At 40.3% G+C, this 16,939-nt stretch overlaps 1 protein-coding gene across 2 annotated transcripts in view; it reads left to right on the top strand.

The window, feature by feature from the left end:
- Positions 1–15,966, top strand: part of LOC148029832 (inositol hexakisphosphate and diphosphoinositol-pentakisphosphate kinase VIP2-like) — a 269,020-nt gene extending 253,054 nt beyond the window's left edge. Inside the window, exons 26-30 of one of the 2 annotated variants that reach the window (XM_087686139.1) lie at positions 12,541–12,797; positions 12,904–12,961; positions 14,401–14,565; positions 14,654–14,728; positions 14,825–15,966. In XM_087686139.1, the coding sequence (XP_087542265.1) occupies positions 12,541–12,797; positions 12,904–12,961; positions 14,401–14,565; positions 14,654–14,728; positions 14,825–15,067 (798 nt within the window). In that variant the 3' untranslated portion in view covers positions 15,068–15,966. The remainder of the gene's footprint in view (positions 1–12,540; positions 12,798–12,903; positions 12,962–14,400; positions 14,566–14,653; positions 14,729–14,824) is intronic. The other variant, XM_087686140.1, reaches the window with a different exon arrangement.
- The last annotated feature ends 973 nt before the right edge of the window (positions 15,967–16,939 follow it).

Here is a 16,939-nt window from a genome sequence, read left to right as displayed (position 1 = left end):
CTTCTATATGCACTTTGACAAGCTCAATGCTCTTACTATCAAGTGCATCTCTAATGAAGTGATACTTCACCTATATGTGCTTCATCTTTGCATGAAAGATGGGATTCCGTGCTAGCATGATAGCACTCTAACTATCACAATGGAGAACAAGTAACTCTGTAATGCCAAGCTCTCCCACCAGACGTGAAAGCCATAGAGTCTCCTTGCATGCCTCAATGGCAGCCACATACTTTGCCTCTGTAGTAGACAATGCAACACACTTATGTAGCCTGGAGATCCAAGAGAGTGCTCCTCCTGTGAAGATAAACACATACCCAAAAGTAGACTTTCTACAGTCTGCATGACCAACATAGTCTACATCTGTAAAGCCAACGACAGATGCCTTCTACTTTCCAAAGAAGATGCAAAAATCCTTTGCCTTTGAGGTATCTCATAATATCTTTCACTGCTTCCCAATGCTTTTTACTAGGGTTTGCCATGTATCTACTAACCACTTTCATGTCAAAGCTGCCATAAAGATTTACCTTCAGTGAGTCGAAGGCATGAGTATCCCTGCCAGCAATCAGCATGTCATCTACATACAAAACCAAGATAATCAGGTTTCCATCTACTGCCTTCTTGGTGTACAAGGAGTGATTCACTTGACTTCTATGAAAACCTTGAGATTGCATAAATGTATCAAAATTATGATACCATTCTCTTGGTGCTTGTTTCAGCCCATACAAACTTCTTTTGAGTTTACATACCATCTTCTCTTTCGATTTTGCCACAAACCCTTCAAGCTGCTACATATATATGTCTTCATGCAAATCACCATATAAGAATGCAATCTTTACATCCATCTGTATGAGCTCCATATCTTCAGCTACAACCAAGCCCAAAATGGTTCTGAATGTAGTCATCTTGACTACAAGAGAGAAGATCTCATCAAAGTCAACTCCATGTTCCTGCTTGTGCCCCTTCGCAACTAATTGTGCTTTGTACTTTGGCAAGGAACTAGAAGTGACCTTCATCTTGTAAACCCATTTGCATGGAAGGGTTTTTCCACCCTTTAGGCAGTTGCACAAAGTCCCAAGTGCCATTTTTCTCAAGAGATTCTATCTCTGACAACATGGCTTTATACCATTTCTTACTGTCCTATCTGTCCATTGCTTCCTTGAAGCAAGACGGTTCACCACAGTCTGTCAACATGACATAATCAGCCACATTGTTTGCATCAGGAACGAATCTATCAGGTTGTCTAGTAGCCCTAGACGATCTCCTAACCCAATGATCATTGTTTGCTGGCTGTTGAGCTTGCAAACTTCCATTTTCAGCTTGCTATCTTGGCATTTCAGCCTGCAAATCAACATTGACAGCTTGTTGTCCTGGGTATTCCTGCACATCTTGTGGCTCATCATTATGGACAATGGCTGGCTGATTATTTCCAGCATTATTTTCTGCATTTGCAGGTTCATTTACAGTAGGTATTTGTTGCTGTACACCAGGCACATTTTGCTGTCCAAAATGTATTTTTTCCCCGAATACAACCCTACGGACCTCCTCAATCTTTTTTTGTTGTTTCTACACGTGATCTTCACAGAAGATAACATCATTGTTGCGTACTATTTTCCTTTTCTCGGGATCCCATAATCTATACCCGATTTCACCCTCGTCACCATATCCTAGAAAAATGCATTTACAAGACTTTGGCTCAAGTTTGCTACGTTCTTTTTTACGAATGTGCACAAAAGCCTCGCAGTCAACAAACACTTTCAAGTGAGCATATGAAGGTGGCTTGCTCGACCACGCTTCCTGAGGGATCCCTCCCCCCCCCCCCCATAAATACCTGTTCGATGACCGATTAATCAAGGTTACAGTTGTCATAAGAGCCTCTGTCCAAAAGCCATGGGATAATGCAGCATGAGACAACATAGTATGGATTTTATCCTGTATGGTCCGATTCATACGCTCTGCAACTCCATTTTGGGGTAGATTATGAGGGGCAATAAGCTCCCTCTTTATCTCTTTGCTGTTACAAAATGCCTAAAAGGCCTTGGACACATATTCCCCATCATTGTCAAAGCGAAGACACTTAAGTGTCTTATCAATCTAATTTTCAACCAATGCGAAGAATTTTTGAAACTTATCAAGCACTTTGTCCTTTCTACGAATAGGGTAAACCCATACCTTCCGTGTAGCATCATCGATAAAGGTGACAAAGTATTTCTTTTCCCCTAAAGATAACCCTGTCATCTGACATACATTAGAATGTACTAACTCTAGAGGAGAAGAGTTCAACGAAAGAGACTTCTTATGAGACGTCTGTGCATGTTTACCATAAACACAATGATCACAATGCTCAAAATCAGCATAGCGAAGACAAGGCAAGTAACCCAAACGAGAAAGCACTTTCATTCTAGTTTGACTCATGTGGCCGGTTCCCAACCGGCCATGCCACAAAGAAACACTTGGCTGCTCAGTCACGGCAACAACATGGTTATGCACACTAGATACATGGAGAGGATACAAGGTATTACTTTTACAACCTCTGGCAATCACTCTAGATCCCTTACAGATCTTCCGTTTCCCATCACCAAAGGTGGTATGAAATCCATCGTCATCTAGCTTTCCTGTGCTAATCAAGCTCTTCTTGAGCTGAGGTACATGCCGTACATGCTGAAGTGTGAAGATAGAAGCATGCTAAAATTGCAACTGCACACTGCCAATACCTGCAATGTCACATGCATAATTGTCCCCAAGATGAACAACCCCCTGTATAGTCAAAAAACCACTCATGATGAGGAGTAACATGAAAGGAAGCACCTGAATCTACAATCCAAGTGTGACTATCTCACTGTCATGAGTGACTACATTCACCTCTTCAATTTTGACACTGCTCTTCTTAGGTTGACTCTCTTTCTTCTCTTCCTTGCTATCATCTATCTTCTTGCCCTTTCCTTTCTCTTTCTTTCATTTGTAGTAGTCACGTTTAAAATGACCCTTCTTGCCACAATGATGGCATTCAACATCCTTACCACGTGATTTACTGGGTCCCTTGCTATTAGATTTGCCTTTCTATTGTGATCTGCCCCTAGTATGCAAAGCACTAGAAGACTTACTGGATGCATTGTTTTGCCGATTCATTTCTTCCATGAGTAGAGAACTCTCTACATCAGCATACAAAAGCATCGCATTAGAATTGCTCACAGCAATTCTAAATGTATCCCAACTCTCTGGCAGTGTGCAAAGCAAGAACGTAGCCTTAAATTGTTCATCAATCTTGAACTCCAAAGCAACCAGCTAGCTGAAAATGGAGTTAAACTCACTCAAGTGAGTAGACATTGCTGTACCTTCTTTCATACGCAAATCTATAAGCTTTTTCAGCCAGTAAACTTTGCTTGTGGCACTCTTCTGTGCATACAGTTCTTCCAATCAAGTCCAAATAGTATAGGGAGAATCCAAACCTTCAATGTCAAACAGCAAGGTATTAGAAATCAATAGCTCAATGGTTGAGCATGCAAGCTCATTTAACTCATCCCAGTCTTCCTATTCCATATCTGCAGCCTTTCCCCCTTTGGTCTTAATGGGCCTTGCCTGCTTCTGCAACAAGATATTATAGTATTGTTTTTACCAGACTGCAAAGTTATGTGCTCCTTCAAGCTTCTTAATGTGCATGAGATGATTGTTGTCACTGCTGCCAGCCATGATTTTTAGCCCAAATGTGACCAACAAATTCAGCAAATGTAGGGCCAAACTGTCACGCAAGTGACCAAGGTACAAACAAGTACCAACCAACAATAAATGTGGTGTAAAAGCAGAAATTTCAGATCTGCAAATAAATTTTCAGAAGCACTAAACCTTGTGCTACAGCACTCCACAACTGATTACAGCTATTCCATGGACAAATACATCACATTACATGAGAAGTTCCAAATTTTAGCTGCAATTTCTGTTGTACATGCATCCACGAGCACAAAATTTGACACGCACGGTCAAAAGCCCCAAAATGTCTGTGCTCAAAGCATTAACCATACATCTGCACTATCTATGACATGCATAGAATAGGCCAATTTTGCCAAAATAGAGCAATTTCAGCAAAATCCCCAAATTTTTTCAAGTGCTAGATGTCCAAATTGCATGGAATTAAACTCGCATATACATAAAATGACCAAATGATGGACAAATTTCACCCAAACAGCAAAAGCCCCAAATTGCACGAGGTTCAATGTGCATCAATGTCGAGAAATTGGATAAATTTCAGCCCAATTCTTGCATGTACATGAAAAGCCCCAAATGTCGGAGGCAAAATGTCTCAAATTCCTACAATTTCTGAGACAAATATCACTGTTGTGTCTTGCTCGTATCAAATCTAGACAAATTCCCAAATTTCTCAAGTCCAATGTGCACAAATTTCAATGAAATTAAAAAAAATTCACTAAAATGTGAAAAGCCCCAAAATTCCCGGGCAAATGTGTACCGATTTTGCAATTTTTGAGTCAGATTCTCCAATTCTGCATTAAAATCCCCAACTCCGAGAAAGGCCCCAATTTTTCAGGTCAGGCTTGCACACTGTGCATGTGTGCGCGAACACCTAGTTATGGAAGGGGAAAATTTTTGAAATATTTAAAAAAATGATACAGATTTGACTTCTGGTTTGTGACCAGTGGCCCATCTAGTCACGGGTGACGTGTCGAACACGTCATAGCATGCCCCGTCAGAGCGATCGTCACAGCTTACTGTCTTGTCCGCCGCTTGGTCCTAGTCACGTGCAGGTCCTGCGTGACCCCCCGTCAACCTGTCACCTGCTGCCTACTCTCCAACAGCCCGCCTGAACCATTGTGCAATCTTCGCCTGGTCCCCTCGTTGACTGTGTTGACCTTGCACTAACTTGCACCTGCTGAACACTAACTATACTGATGTCAACACCTCTCACTTGAGGTCACCTGACTAGCCTGTGCCTGTCCAACTTCGAGAAGTGTGCACTCCTTGTGCTTTGATACCAGTTTGATGGAGCCTGACAGAGCTTAGAGTGAATGCGACAGATAACACACCCAGAGAGTAGAGAGCAGTAGAAAGGAGAGTCAGCGCGACACCTTTGATGTTCAGTACAAAGACTAGTGTACCTCTTTAGGTTTTGGATAGATATATATGAAAGTACAAATGTGCTAAGGATGTGTGCACACCCATGCACATTTTTAAAGGCACGTGGCTCTTTATTCCTAACACTTATGATTCCTTGCTTGCACAAACAGATGAGTTGTGGATTGTGGTGGTTCGGGATGTTGGGGTTCCCAACCCAATGCTCACTAACACTCTGTGGAGTGTGGAAAAACTCACCTGCGGGTGGGGGTCCTATGCTCCCGAGGGAGGTAGGTGTTTTTAGTTTTTGATCACTCGAGCACCTGAGAGGGCAAAGTATCAAGTGATAAGTGCCCCGGTTATGTAGAACAACTCCTAAGGCTCAGGGAAGCTTAGAGGAGCTTTGGGCTAGTAAATTCCTTGTTGACCGCGGACGGAGTGCGATCACATACAGCCCAATCTCGAGGGATTGGAAGTTCCTATTCTGGGCTAGACAGTGTCTTTCTGCGGAAAGATAGATTTTGTACCACTCTGTGGAGTGATGGTTTTGGAAGTTACTATGAAATAAAGTATTTGATTTTCGAATTGTTTGTTATGTGCTAAAGATTCAATTTAACGAATCCAATTTTACGGGACAATAAAAGAAAGCTGTTTTTATATGTCCAAACAGTGTGGTAGTATACCTTGCTAATTAGAAAACTAAGCAAACCCAATCAAGGAAAGTGGGAGGCCTCGATCTTGACGATCAAATGCCTATGGCTGGGTGGACCCGATAAGTCAGGTAACTTTCCAACACTAGGTAGAGCTGATTAAATCGTGATTCTCCCAATACCGATAGGATTAGTTACCAGGTTTAACACCGTTTTAGCGGGTCGGAGCTGAGATTTTATCTTATGGGTAGGGGGATCGAGTTACACTCCCCCCGTCTCTTACTCTCTTTGAACCAAGTGCGGTATTAACCTCACTCCTGCCTTTGATTGATTACAAAGTGGTCTTTCTTAGGTGGGTGTTAGATCTCTATAAGAGGTGACTTGTCCACATTTTCCTTTTGAAGTAGAATTGAGATTCCCATGCTCAACTAAGTCCGAGGTTTTCCATGGGGAAATGGGATGGTGATGTGCATGGATATGAATTTCAGTCGACTACTAAGAGAACTCCTCTGGGTCCGTTGGAGGAGGCACCTCACAGTAGGAGACTCTCCTTGGTTGGCAACTATCCCATGCACATCACCAAAAGGTTGAGGAAAAACATTCGTGATGCTAATCTCTACCCGATTTCCATTGCATGATAAGGCCTTGTCTATGTGTCATGCATCAAGATGTGCACCAATTTGGATTGTGGCAAAGAAGCTTACTAGCTTTTGAATAACTACCGAAGTAGGTGATAATGACCCTCTCAGATCCATTCCATGTCAACTAAGGCCTTGCCCTCCAAATCCGAATGTTACCACTCCTAGGGGTCTTACCATGCTATGTGTAGATTCAATTGCCAAGAACTTCGTCGGAGGTCTATAACTCCCATTGTCCTCCAAGGAATGTGGAGGGAAAAGGCAAGATCCTATTCCCACAGCTCATTGACCACCCTCAACATAGCAACATGGATCGAGAAGAATTGATGGAATGTCCTCTAAACATTGTAATGCCGTTTCGAAATGTGTAGAGACAAGAAATGTGCTCTCACCAGAGGAATGTTCCAGTTGTAATTTCCAACAATGTTCCAATGTTGGAAGTTGTAATATTCCTTAGTGAGGGAACACTTTTAAGAACATGGTGATTTTGGTAGAACTATGGATGCCTCAGTCTCCTACCTTGGGTGCTGTAGGTTGCCCCCTGGCCATCTCACTCTCCCTCTCTCTCAGCCCATTCACTCATTGCCTCCCCCCTCTGTCTCTCAGAGCCCCTCTTTTCCTCTATTGTCTCAACACACTCACAACCCTCCCTTTCAGAAACACCCTGGCCCCCCCAACACACACACACCCCGGTAACTGATGTCGGACATTATCAATAGTTGTTGCTTCTCCTTCCCATGGCTGGCCTAGACAAAACTCACTCAGACAGTTGTACTTGATACTCATATAATTGGAATTCCAGATGTATGAGAAACACATGGAATAAGGAAGGATGAAAAAACATTTTAGTTTTACACTTCTCAGGGCAAAGAAAAGCATGTTTTGCTTTTTGAATTTCAGGAAATCAGTTGTAGTTGCTGATTTAGATATTATTTACTTTTTTCTCTAAAAATCAGTTGTAGTTGCTGGTTTAGCCTATTTTGTTTGGGATGGGCACATTAGGCTATTTGATAAATATAGTTGAGTTGAAATTTTTAGATGAAACTGCTCAGTATCATATATATGACTAGATTTGTTTACATAATCCATAATGTTTTGAATAAAAACTTAGGGCAATGTATGAATCATACTTCAATCATGCTTTCATACCTGTTTGTGTCTACCGTATGGAAACATATGGAAAAAACTATGCACCCAGAGATTGGTCACAGTGAGATGAAGTGAATGTTGAGTGCCCTGCTCGTGGTGGAGAAGAATGCCAATTGATGTACATGCTGTCCTTATGGGTGCTTGCGTGGAGCCGATAAGATGTGCACCCCTTTTTTGGAAGGGAAAAAAAGAGGTGTGCTCTCTCAGAGAATTGATGTCTAAGAAGAAGCAAGAGCTTGAGGTGCATGTAGACCAGATGCCTTGGCTATTCGAGTTGACATGTGGGCATTCATCCTGCAGCATGTATTCCACAACCAGCATCAGATGAATCTGTAACAAGATTGGCCATAGCTATACCTTCCTCCTTCAATGGTTAGAGCATGAGATGGGTGCTCCATCATCTCATACAAAGCCTTTGTCAACTTGCATATCAAAGATTCCTTGTCTTTCACACAAATACACATTTGGCTGAGTCATATTCACTTCCTCAAAAAGATAACCATTAAGGAAAGCAATTTTCACATCCATTTGACAAATATCTGATTCATAATAGTGTGCAATTGCTAAAACAGCCTATATAGTTATTCATTTTGACAACTGGAGCAAAGGTCTGATCAAAGTCAACACCTTCTTTTGGATGCCTATTGCATGTTTGCCCTTAGGTAGACGCACTAGCTTCCATGTGTTATTTACATTTTGGACTTACATTCTTCATCCATGGCTTCTTGTCATGTAAGATTCTCTACTGCTTTGCAGAAGACTTGAGCTACTTGAGCCATCAGAGCAAAACTCCATTGTTGGAGTGTGTATGCCATCGTGAGTTAATGATGAATGCCATGTTCTCTATAAAATTCATTAAAGCAAAACTCCATTTCCAGTCTGGTTTGTTGGAAAGTGTATGCCATCATGAGTTAATGATGAATGACATGTTCTCTACAAAACTCATCAAATGCTTTGGAGTTGTATTCTCCTTCTCCATTGGTCTTGAAAGCTTTAATCTTTGCCCTTGTTTGCCAGTCAAGATTGTCCTTTAGTTCTTTAAAATACTGCAATACCTTTCATTTATGCTTTAAAAAATTGATCCACGTTTTGCATGAGAAATCATCACAAAATTTATCATTAAGGAGAACCACTTAATGAAGAAATGCCTCACCAAAGGACTCCTTGCTTTTTTGCCCATCAAGCAAGGTTCACACATTGCAGAATTTGAATATTGGAGGAATTACATGAACCATATCATTGTCATTTAAAGCCTTGAGAGTCTACACTCCCATGGTTCAAATGACCAAACCTTTCATGTCATAAAAGATTTTGGTCCCCATTGACAGCCATCAATGCTTGCTGATTTGCCACTGATTAAAGTTGATATAATTCATCTTTTGTATGGGCACCATGAGCCACTACTGTAAAGTTGCTCATTATGTCTTTTATCAAGCACTTGTCTTTATAAAATTGTACCTTCATATCTTGCTCTAGAATGTAGCCCACTGACAATTTCTTGCCAAATTAGGAATCCACAGGATTTTTAGTATACCTAGTCATATAGTTAGAAAGTTGAATAGGTATATCACCACGTCCTCCTACTCTTTGGAAACTATGGTCACCAAGAGTGATGCTTCCTTTATTGCTAGTTTTATCTACAAAGTTAGAAAACCACTTTTTTTGAAAGGTCATACTGGAGGGAGCTCCCAAATCTAAACGACTTTTATCATCGTCCTTTGTCATGTCCCTTGCCATGAGTTGAATCTCTTGCTTGCCTTCTTTGTGACCCACAAAATTGGTGGAGTGCCTTTGGTTATTCTAGCTTCTTCCTCATCCATGCTGAGATTGTTATTGGTTTTGTTTGAAGTGGCACTCACACTCTATGTGACCATTCTTACCACAATGCCAACATGGTCCTTTGGGCTTTTGAAACTTATTTGTTGGTTTGAAGCCTACTCTTCCTCTTGTAAAGTTCTTTTCTCCTAGAGAAAAGAAAATCTATATTAATAACTCCTCAAAGGAAACCCCTTGAGGTAAAATATAAAGTATAAGCGACTTCACAAAGAGTAGTTAAGTACACATAAATACAATGGCTATGTGAACAACCAATCTGGTGGCTAATGCGAGACTATCTAAGAGGGGTAGTATGGAGAAAGGTTTCTAAGCCCCAGGTCTGCAGGAAGGGCACTCTTCTCTGCATTATCCTCTCAAAGCTGCCATGCATTCTCTGCCATCTCCTGCCAAGAGTGTGGATATCTATGTCAAAATCCTCTTAAGAGTCTCTACTATGGATACATCTTGGTCTTTAGTATAGCTGTGAATCACGGTCCAAATGTACTAGGATATAATACAAGCAATCAGCTCCCATCTGTAACAATGTCCTTGGGTGCACTATGCATGTGAGGAATCTCAAGTGGGGATCCTACTTACATGTTGCCCCATGATGAGAAAAGAGATGCACCTGCAGATATCTTAATAGCCACATGCTCTCTCTCAGTGGCCAAAGCTACAGCCCCCCAGGTCGCAACCATGTTCCTTGCTATGTTGTGGAATATCATCTTGAGGGCTTTCCTCCATACCTCATGAGCTTTGGGACTGTCCCATAGGTAGTGTCAATGTGTCTCCAGCTTGCCGCATGCTCTTGTAAAGTCCGATCTACCAACAATTTGATTTTGTTTTCCACCATAAGGAAATTGTTAGTAGTATTAGAAGATGGTCTATTGAAGGAGCCTCCAAATTACCTCTTTGGGCATGAGTCACAACCTCTTTTTCTTTGACTGCTTTCCTTAAGAGCCAACACTTCTTCATTGCCCTTCAAATTAGTGGATGCATGTATCTTTAAAGACAACTTATGTTGGAGAAGAATCCCTTACAACTCTTCAAATGAGGGATCACAATCACGTACCACCAGAGATATATGTAAGTTTTATAGGTTGGTGTTAAACCTTCAAGGGTTGCAAACACCATATTCATATGAGCTATTGGTTCTCTGACTCCACTTAATTCATGAACCCCTCTTCAAGGGTTGCAGTCACCATATCCATATGAGCTATTGGTTCTCTGACTCCACTTAATTCATGAACCCCTTCTTGAGGGCTGTAAGAAAGGCTATCATTTGATCTTCCTCTCACAATGAGTACACCTACATTATTTCTATTTACCTCCTCAATGAGTAGATTACTCTCGATATTAGCACTGGTAAGACTACCTATAGCAAGTGTGGAGTTACTAATGGCTATTGTGAAAGTGTCCCAGCTCTCAAGAAGGTGATCAACAAGAACGTAGCCTTAATCAAATCATGGAAGATGATCTTCTGAAATTTCAATTGACTAAAAATAGTATTCAACTCATTGAGATGGCTAGACATAGAAGCCCTCTCCTCCATATAGAGATCAATGAGCTTTTTCAATCAGTACTTTTTTTGAATAAGTATATTATAGATTTACTCATTCTAGTAAGAAAATTTGGTGGCATTCAAGTTTTCAAGATTAAATGATACATGTTCAGAAGTGGATGAAGAAGCCGTAATAGTTGCAATATGCACACCAATATGCCCAAAATATGCTCAAGCATAAGTCTAAACAGACCAACTGATTGCAATTTGAGTACCCTAGAAAGTGTATGAGTTTTTTGTAATTTTGTTCAATTTTTCTAACCACTTTTAAAGCATTAAATGGCCATCCGAGAACAAAGCATATAACTTGCCTTTACATATTGAATGCAAACAGTGTAATTCCTATAATTTGAGCATATTCTAGCAAAAATATATTTAAAAATGATATATTTACCGATACCAAAGTCATACAAAGCCCGAAATACAATTGCAAGATCACCCAAGACGAATGAGCCTCAAAAGCATAAGGTTTAACCTTAGCTTTTGTAAATTGAGGGTCTTAAGAGTCCAAAATAAGGAGAATGATAGTTGAAATTGTTGCAAAATGGTGCAAATTAGTTGGGCCTCTAATATGCATCAAGAACTTAACCTGGTAAGAATTAGTATTCTCTAGATCTGATTGAGTATCACAAGCTTCAAGCCTCAAAATAATGAAGATTCTCTCTCTTTTCTTTCTTTGTAACATAGATGGTAGACCTCCTACTTGAGCACCCTGCTTAAACCCCCAACTTACAGCAAAGCAGATCCCTGCTTTCAAAGGACAAGGTGCACCCTTGCTTAAGCTGGCCCTATGCTTGCATACATCAAAACTATGTACCAAATCCTCTTTCCAAGCATCCAAAACCAAGTTGCCCAAATTCAAATAAAACCATAGATGGCTGCCCAAATGCACCCAAATTGGACTATGGGAGCCTCCAAATCAAGCCTCAATGGCTCCTCAGGTTTGAACACCTATTAGACTTGGATGTAGAGCTCGATAATGAGAACCATACCTCTACCAAGATACAAACAGCGAGCACCAATGTTGAAGAAGAAACTCAAATCCTCAATGTTTGCAACAAAGCTTCACTCCTTACACTCCTTCCTCCAAGCATAAGTTCCACGAGTACCGAATGATGCTCTGATGCTTGTTGAGAGGAAAGCAAACCAGTCCCTATTTTGACCCCAAATCCTCTATGCATGCCTTGTTCAGCTTTGCCCCTTGTCTTTATAACTCTCTCCTACCAAAAGTGGTCTGTCATGCCACATGTTCTCAGCAATGCACTTGTTAATCCTTTTTTATCAACTATCAATATCACAGGAATGTTGTGTGAGGACACAAAATCTCATGACTTTGTGATTCCTTATAACTTTTGCAAACATCACTCTATGATGTCTACAAGTTGCAGGGCAATGACTATATAGCTTTTAAAACCCTTAGCATGTTCCCTTGCATAGATAGAAAGTCACTAATTGCCATACTAATCACTCTATGATGTATGGGAAAACATTTCTATGTTTTTGAATGGGTGCATTAAATTCCATCTTGATATGTACCATGCAGGGAGGTAGTTGTTGTTATTGCTTGTTCAGTGGTTGTCCAGTAATTTGTCTTATTTCTGTGTTTTTAATAAAATAAAAGTTTTGCATACATAGCACTATAAGTCATTGCTGTTGTGTTTTCCAGATAGCACGTAAGCTTCTCGGGAAAATTCTAATAGATCTTCGGAATACTCGTGAGGAAGCCATCAACATTGCTGAGTTAAAGCATGTACATGAATGTGCACCTGCTCACAAGCTGTCAAAGTTAACCGATGATGACACAAAATCAGCCAAGTGTAGGACAAAATTGGAGAACTCCAGAAGGTCAAGTTCAAACAGTGAGAAGTCACTTGATGCAGATGATGATGATGACAAAGAGGCACAGTATCGACTTGATCCGAAGTAGGTTGTTCACTTGATTTTATTTGTAATTTTTGATCCTAAGATGATGTTCTCTCGGGATGATGAAAACCTACAAATGGGCATACTATTTATACTATTTTTGCAGGTATGCCAATGTAAGAACACCAGAAAGACATGTCCGTACACGACTCTATTTCACATCGGTAAGTGTGGTATGGATGTAATGTTTTGAATTTTGTGTGAATAGTATTTTACATCATACTTAACACATACACCTAATTGTTCCACACATTTTCTCACTAGTTTTTAAGCTGAAATTTGTTGAATGAAGGGTCAAGAGATCTTGATCTTTTGAGTGTAGATCTATAAGGTGGTGAACTCTTGAATGAAGCAAGATAATGCTCTTGCTTCATACAGATGTTAGATTTCCCATGGAAAATCCAAATATGCACTGCCACCTAGGATGATTCCACATACACAAGGACAACCCTGCTGCTACCCCCATGACAAATATCCCACCCATGATGAACCTGTGCATCTGAAGATGAGCCGATTACCTACCACATGACTCTAATGCCACTGGCAACAGGACCCTAAACTGAGAAAGGGTCATGTGCTGCCCCATTATGAAAATGGTGACGCCCAATGAATGTGCTAGATCTCTTAAATAAAGCCTGAATTGATCAGCATTTTTCGCTCCTCTTAAACCTTCTTGACATGTTTGGAGCTCATATGGTATGGTCTCTGGTTAACTGGCATGGCATTCTTGACCAAAGAGATAGGATACTTCACACTTCATATGATACTCTTTCATATCTTGAGATTGAAATGGCCAGGCAAAGCCAGTGAACTTCTGAGTCCTATGGTAGGAGTAAGGAAACATGTGCCCCTTTGTTACCAAAAGGTGTTAACACCTCTTCAGTCTACTGTTGCTTCTTTGGTTGTTTCTGACCAATTTAGCATCAGAATCACTTCTGCAGGTGCCAACCTCAAGTGGTATTGACAGCTACATGTGATTGATCTTCTTGGCATCATGGCCTGTCTCTAGAACGCAATGGAATAAACCCTGTAGAGCAACATAGCCCTTCCCAGCCATTCAACAGAAGCTGGATGCTTCAAAAGACTGGATTGTTAGAAAACCATTACCACATATTACAAGATATAGGGGTAACAACCTTTTGTAGTACACTATTGAGTGCAATTGTAGGTTCTCTGAGAAAAACAGAATTTGTTGCTATTTTGCCGATAGTTGGATATCATCCACTATATCAAGATCTTTTGTTGGAATAGTAGCTGTTGGCAGTGTGAAGAGCGACATTGAAACACTGCAAGCAAGAAGAACTCTCAGGCAGCCATAGTCAAACCACAGACATCTGACAGATCAGTTGAATTTTTTGTAGAGCTTTATAGCCATTTCAAGGCACGTCTCTGTCCCACAATAGCCCCTTGATTTTCATATACTGTTTCTAAATGTTTGTCAAGTTTACTATCTGCATGATAACATGTGTCATTATAAACATGAGGATAATGTGTATTGGCATGATTTCCATAAAGCATACAGTATTGATTTTGTACCTTGGGCAGGGTTTATGTACCTGCATTGCCTAAGACCGACAGTTGATTTAATTTGTCATGATTGCAGGAATCACACATACATTCGTTGATGAATGTTCTGAGGTATAGTAATCTCGATGATTCCTTGGAAGGGGATGGCCTTGTGTCCAATGAAGCTTTGCACAAGATTTTTGAAACCAAGGAGCTAGATTACCTCACTCATATTGTCCTGCGAATGTATGAGAATACTGCAGTAAGTAGAAAATTCATAATTTATTGTATCTGCAAGAATGCACCATTGGATATAAATTTTAACATTTCCGGAGGTTTGGAACTGATAGGTTTCACTGAGTGATCCAAAAAGGTTTCGAATAGAGCTATTATTCAGTTGTGGTGCTGCAGTAAGTCCCCTGGAGGTAACGCTTGGTGTTTCTCGATGGTGTTGACTTACCAAAAGACCCTTCGTGTATTCTTTTGACTGATCTAGACTCAAATGAAATCTGTGTTAGCAGGCATCTCCCCGACATCAAGACCATACATTGCCAGTATTTCCACCAGTCACTTTGCAAGGCGATGGGTCTTATCTAACCTTACACAGGCTCGAAAATATGATTCAGCCTTTCGCAATGCCAGCCGAAGACTTTCCACCAGCAAGCATACCACAAGCATTCACGGGACTTTTCCCCAAAAGCGGAGTACTGGAACGGCTGGCCAATCTTTGGCCTTTCAACAAGCATGCCAATCAAAAACTGTAGTTGCAATCCTGCCTGCCATGCAAGTCATGCTGTACATATTTGTCAATCAATCTTGCTTTGAGTAAGGCATAGCCAAGCCTTGCAAATATAGATTCACATTGTAAAGCCTAGTTGAGTCACTGCTGCTAGAAATGTTTAAGCAGCCGGCATGACACAAGTGAATTTTTGACCCACAGCCAAGCTGTAAGTTCAGGTGTGTCTATCAAAAATATCAGCCCACAACGGAGAGGAAAGGAAAATCCCTTAGCTTTGACGGAAGTTTTCCATTGAATGCCATTCTTTAAGCTTGTAACTAACAATTTTGAATTAAGAGAAATGTTTCTAGAGGACCTTCTGGCCAACCAAGCAAACTCGAAGACTACAAAATAGGTGTAACTGGGATGGCACGCACGCACATGCTTATTTCATAAAGGAGCTTTTAAAAAAATTTACATCAAGCCATTTGGCTAGGCACAAATATCCTAACAATCACAAGTCAAGCCAAATGGCTACTGAAAAGAGAGCTCACAAATATCATGTTGGTGGCACAATAGTAGAGCCAATAATATCCAACCAAGGAGTAGCCAAATCAAGCAGGACCAAGTCCATTGAAACCATGAAAGAGATTTGCCATAACAATAATCCTCGAATATGGGTCACATGACCATGGATACTTGAGGCCAAATAAAAAATGAAGGCATCACAAGTTTCCCATATGTGCCAAAGTTGTCCATCTAAGAAAATGGGAGAGTCAAGCATGGTTGATTGCAAAGCAAACAAAGAAGGCACCTTGCCCAAGACCCAAAAACAGATGGGTGTCATTTCTAAGTCACTGAGGTTCACACATGGGAAACAAAGTTCCAAATCTCGCTAAAGGGCAAGAGATGAAGAGATGAGTTAGTATCTCATCACATGTGCAAAAGATACATTTAGCATGTGAGATCTTGTGGACACATTGCATATTCCTAGTGGAAAGATCTTTGATAGGTAGTTCCATATTTGAAAATTTCATTGATAAGAAATCTTGGACCTTCACAATTCAAGAAATTTATTAGCTTTCTCAATTACATATCTTTTATCCTCTACCATCTTATGGTAGATCTAATTAGCCAAACTTTTTTTAAAATGATCACATTTCACAAATGTCTAGTCCTGTTGAGGGGAAGTATATTTAAAAGCAAGCAATGGATAATACCACTGTTGATTAAATGTGGCTATAGCCTTTAGGCACTCCAAAGTATTGGCATATGCGATGGAAAGAATGAATACGAGAGTGCCGAGAAATGTCAAAATTACATGCACCACCAAGTCTTTATCCTTGGTACCAATGAGAATATTTTAAGTAGCGCCTCAATGACAACCATCATCGATGAGATTTCAAATCCCCAATAAATAACAAATAAATGGATGCTCCTTAATTGTCCACTTTGGGTAGATGATATCTAGTACAATTGTACTAAAATAACCAATATTTTAGTACCTACTATGAAACCATATGGGCAATTTCCAAATGGCATGTGCTTGACTCTCATGTATGATATGTGTAGTCTCTTAGTCATTTGATGAAAATACAATTTTAATCATCTTAATATGGTTTTAGAAGTATGAATGATCTTAGTCTAGATACATGTGAGGATCTACAAGTAGAAGTATATTGCTACTTTATAAGTTCATGCATGTTACAATCTAAACCTATGATTTTTCCATTGAGCTTACATCTCCAAATGTGAACCATTGTCCACTGTTTGTGAAAAGGTAAGGGGTAAGGATGGGACTAAAAGATTGATGTTGACGTTGTTGGTAAGACTCCTCGAGAAATTCCTCACATCCAAAAGTTGGCCCTCTATTTGTCGAATTGAGGCATGCTACTAATCCTAAGGTCACTATCATCTT

This window comes from Lygodium microphyllum, chromosome 10, assembly GCF_053477565.2.
Source record: "Lygodium microphyllum isolate KBCC chromosome 10, Lygodium_microphyllum_v1.1.10, whole genome shotgun sequence".
Lineage (NCBI taxonomy): Eukaryota > Viridiplantae > Streptophyta > Polypodiopsida > Schizaeales > Lygodiaceae > Lygodium > Lygodium microphyllum.
This window is presented reverse-complemented; position numbering and strand designations above follow the sequence as displayed.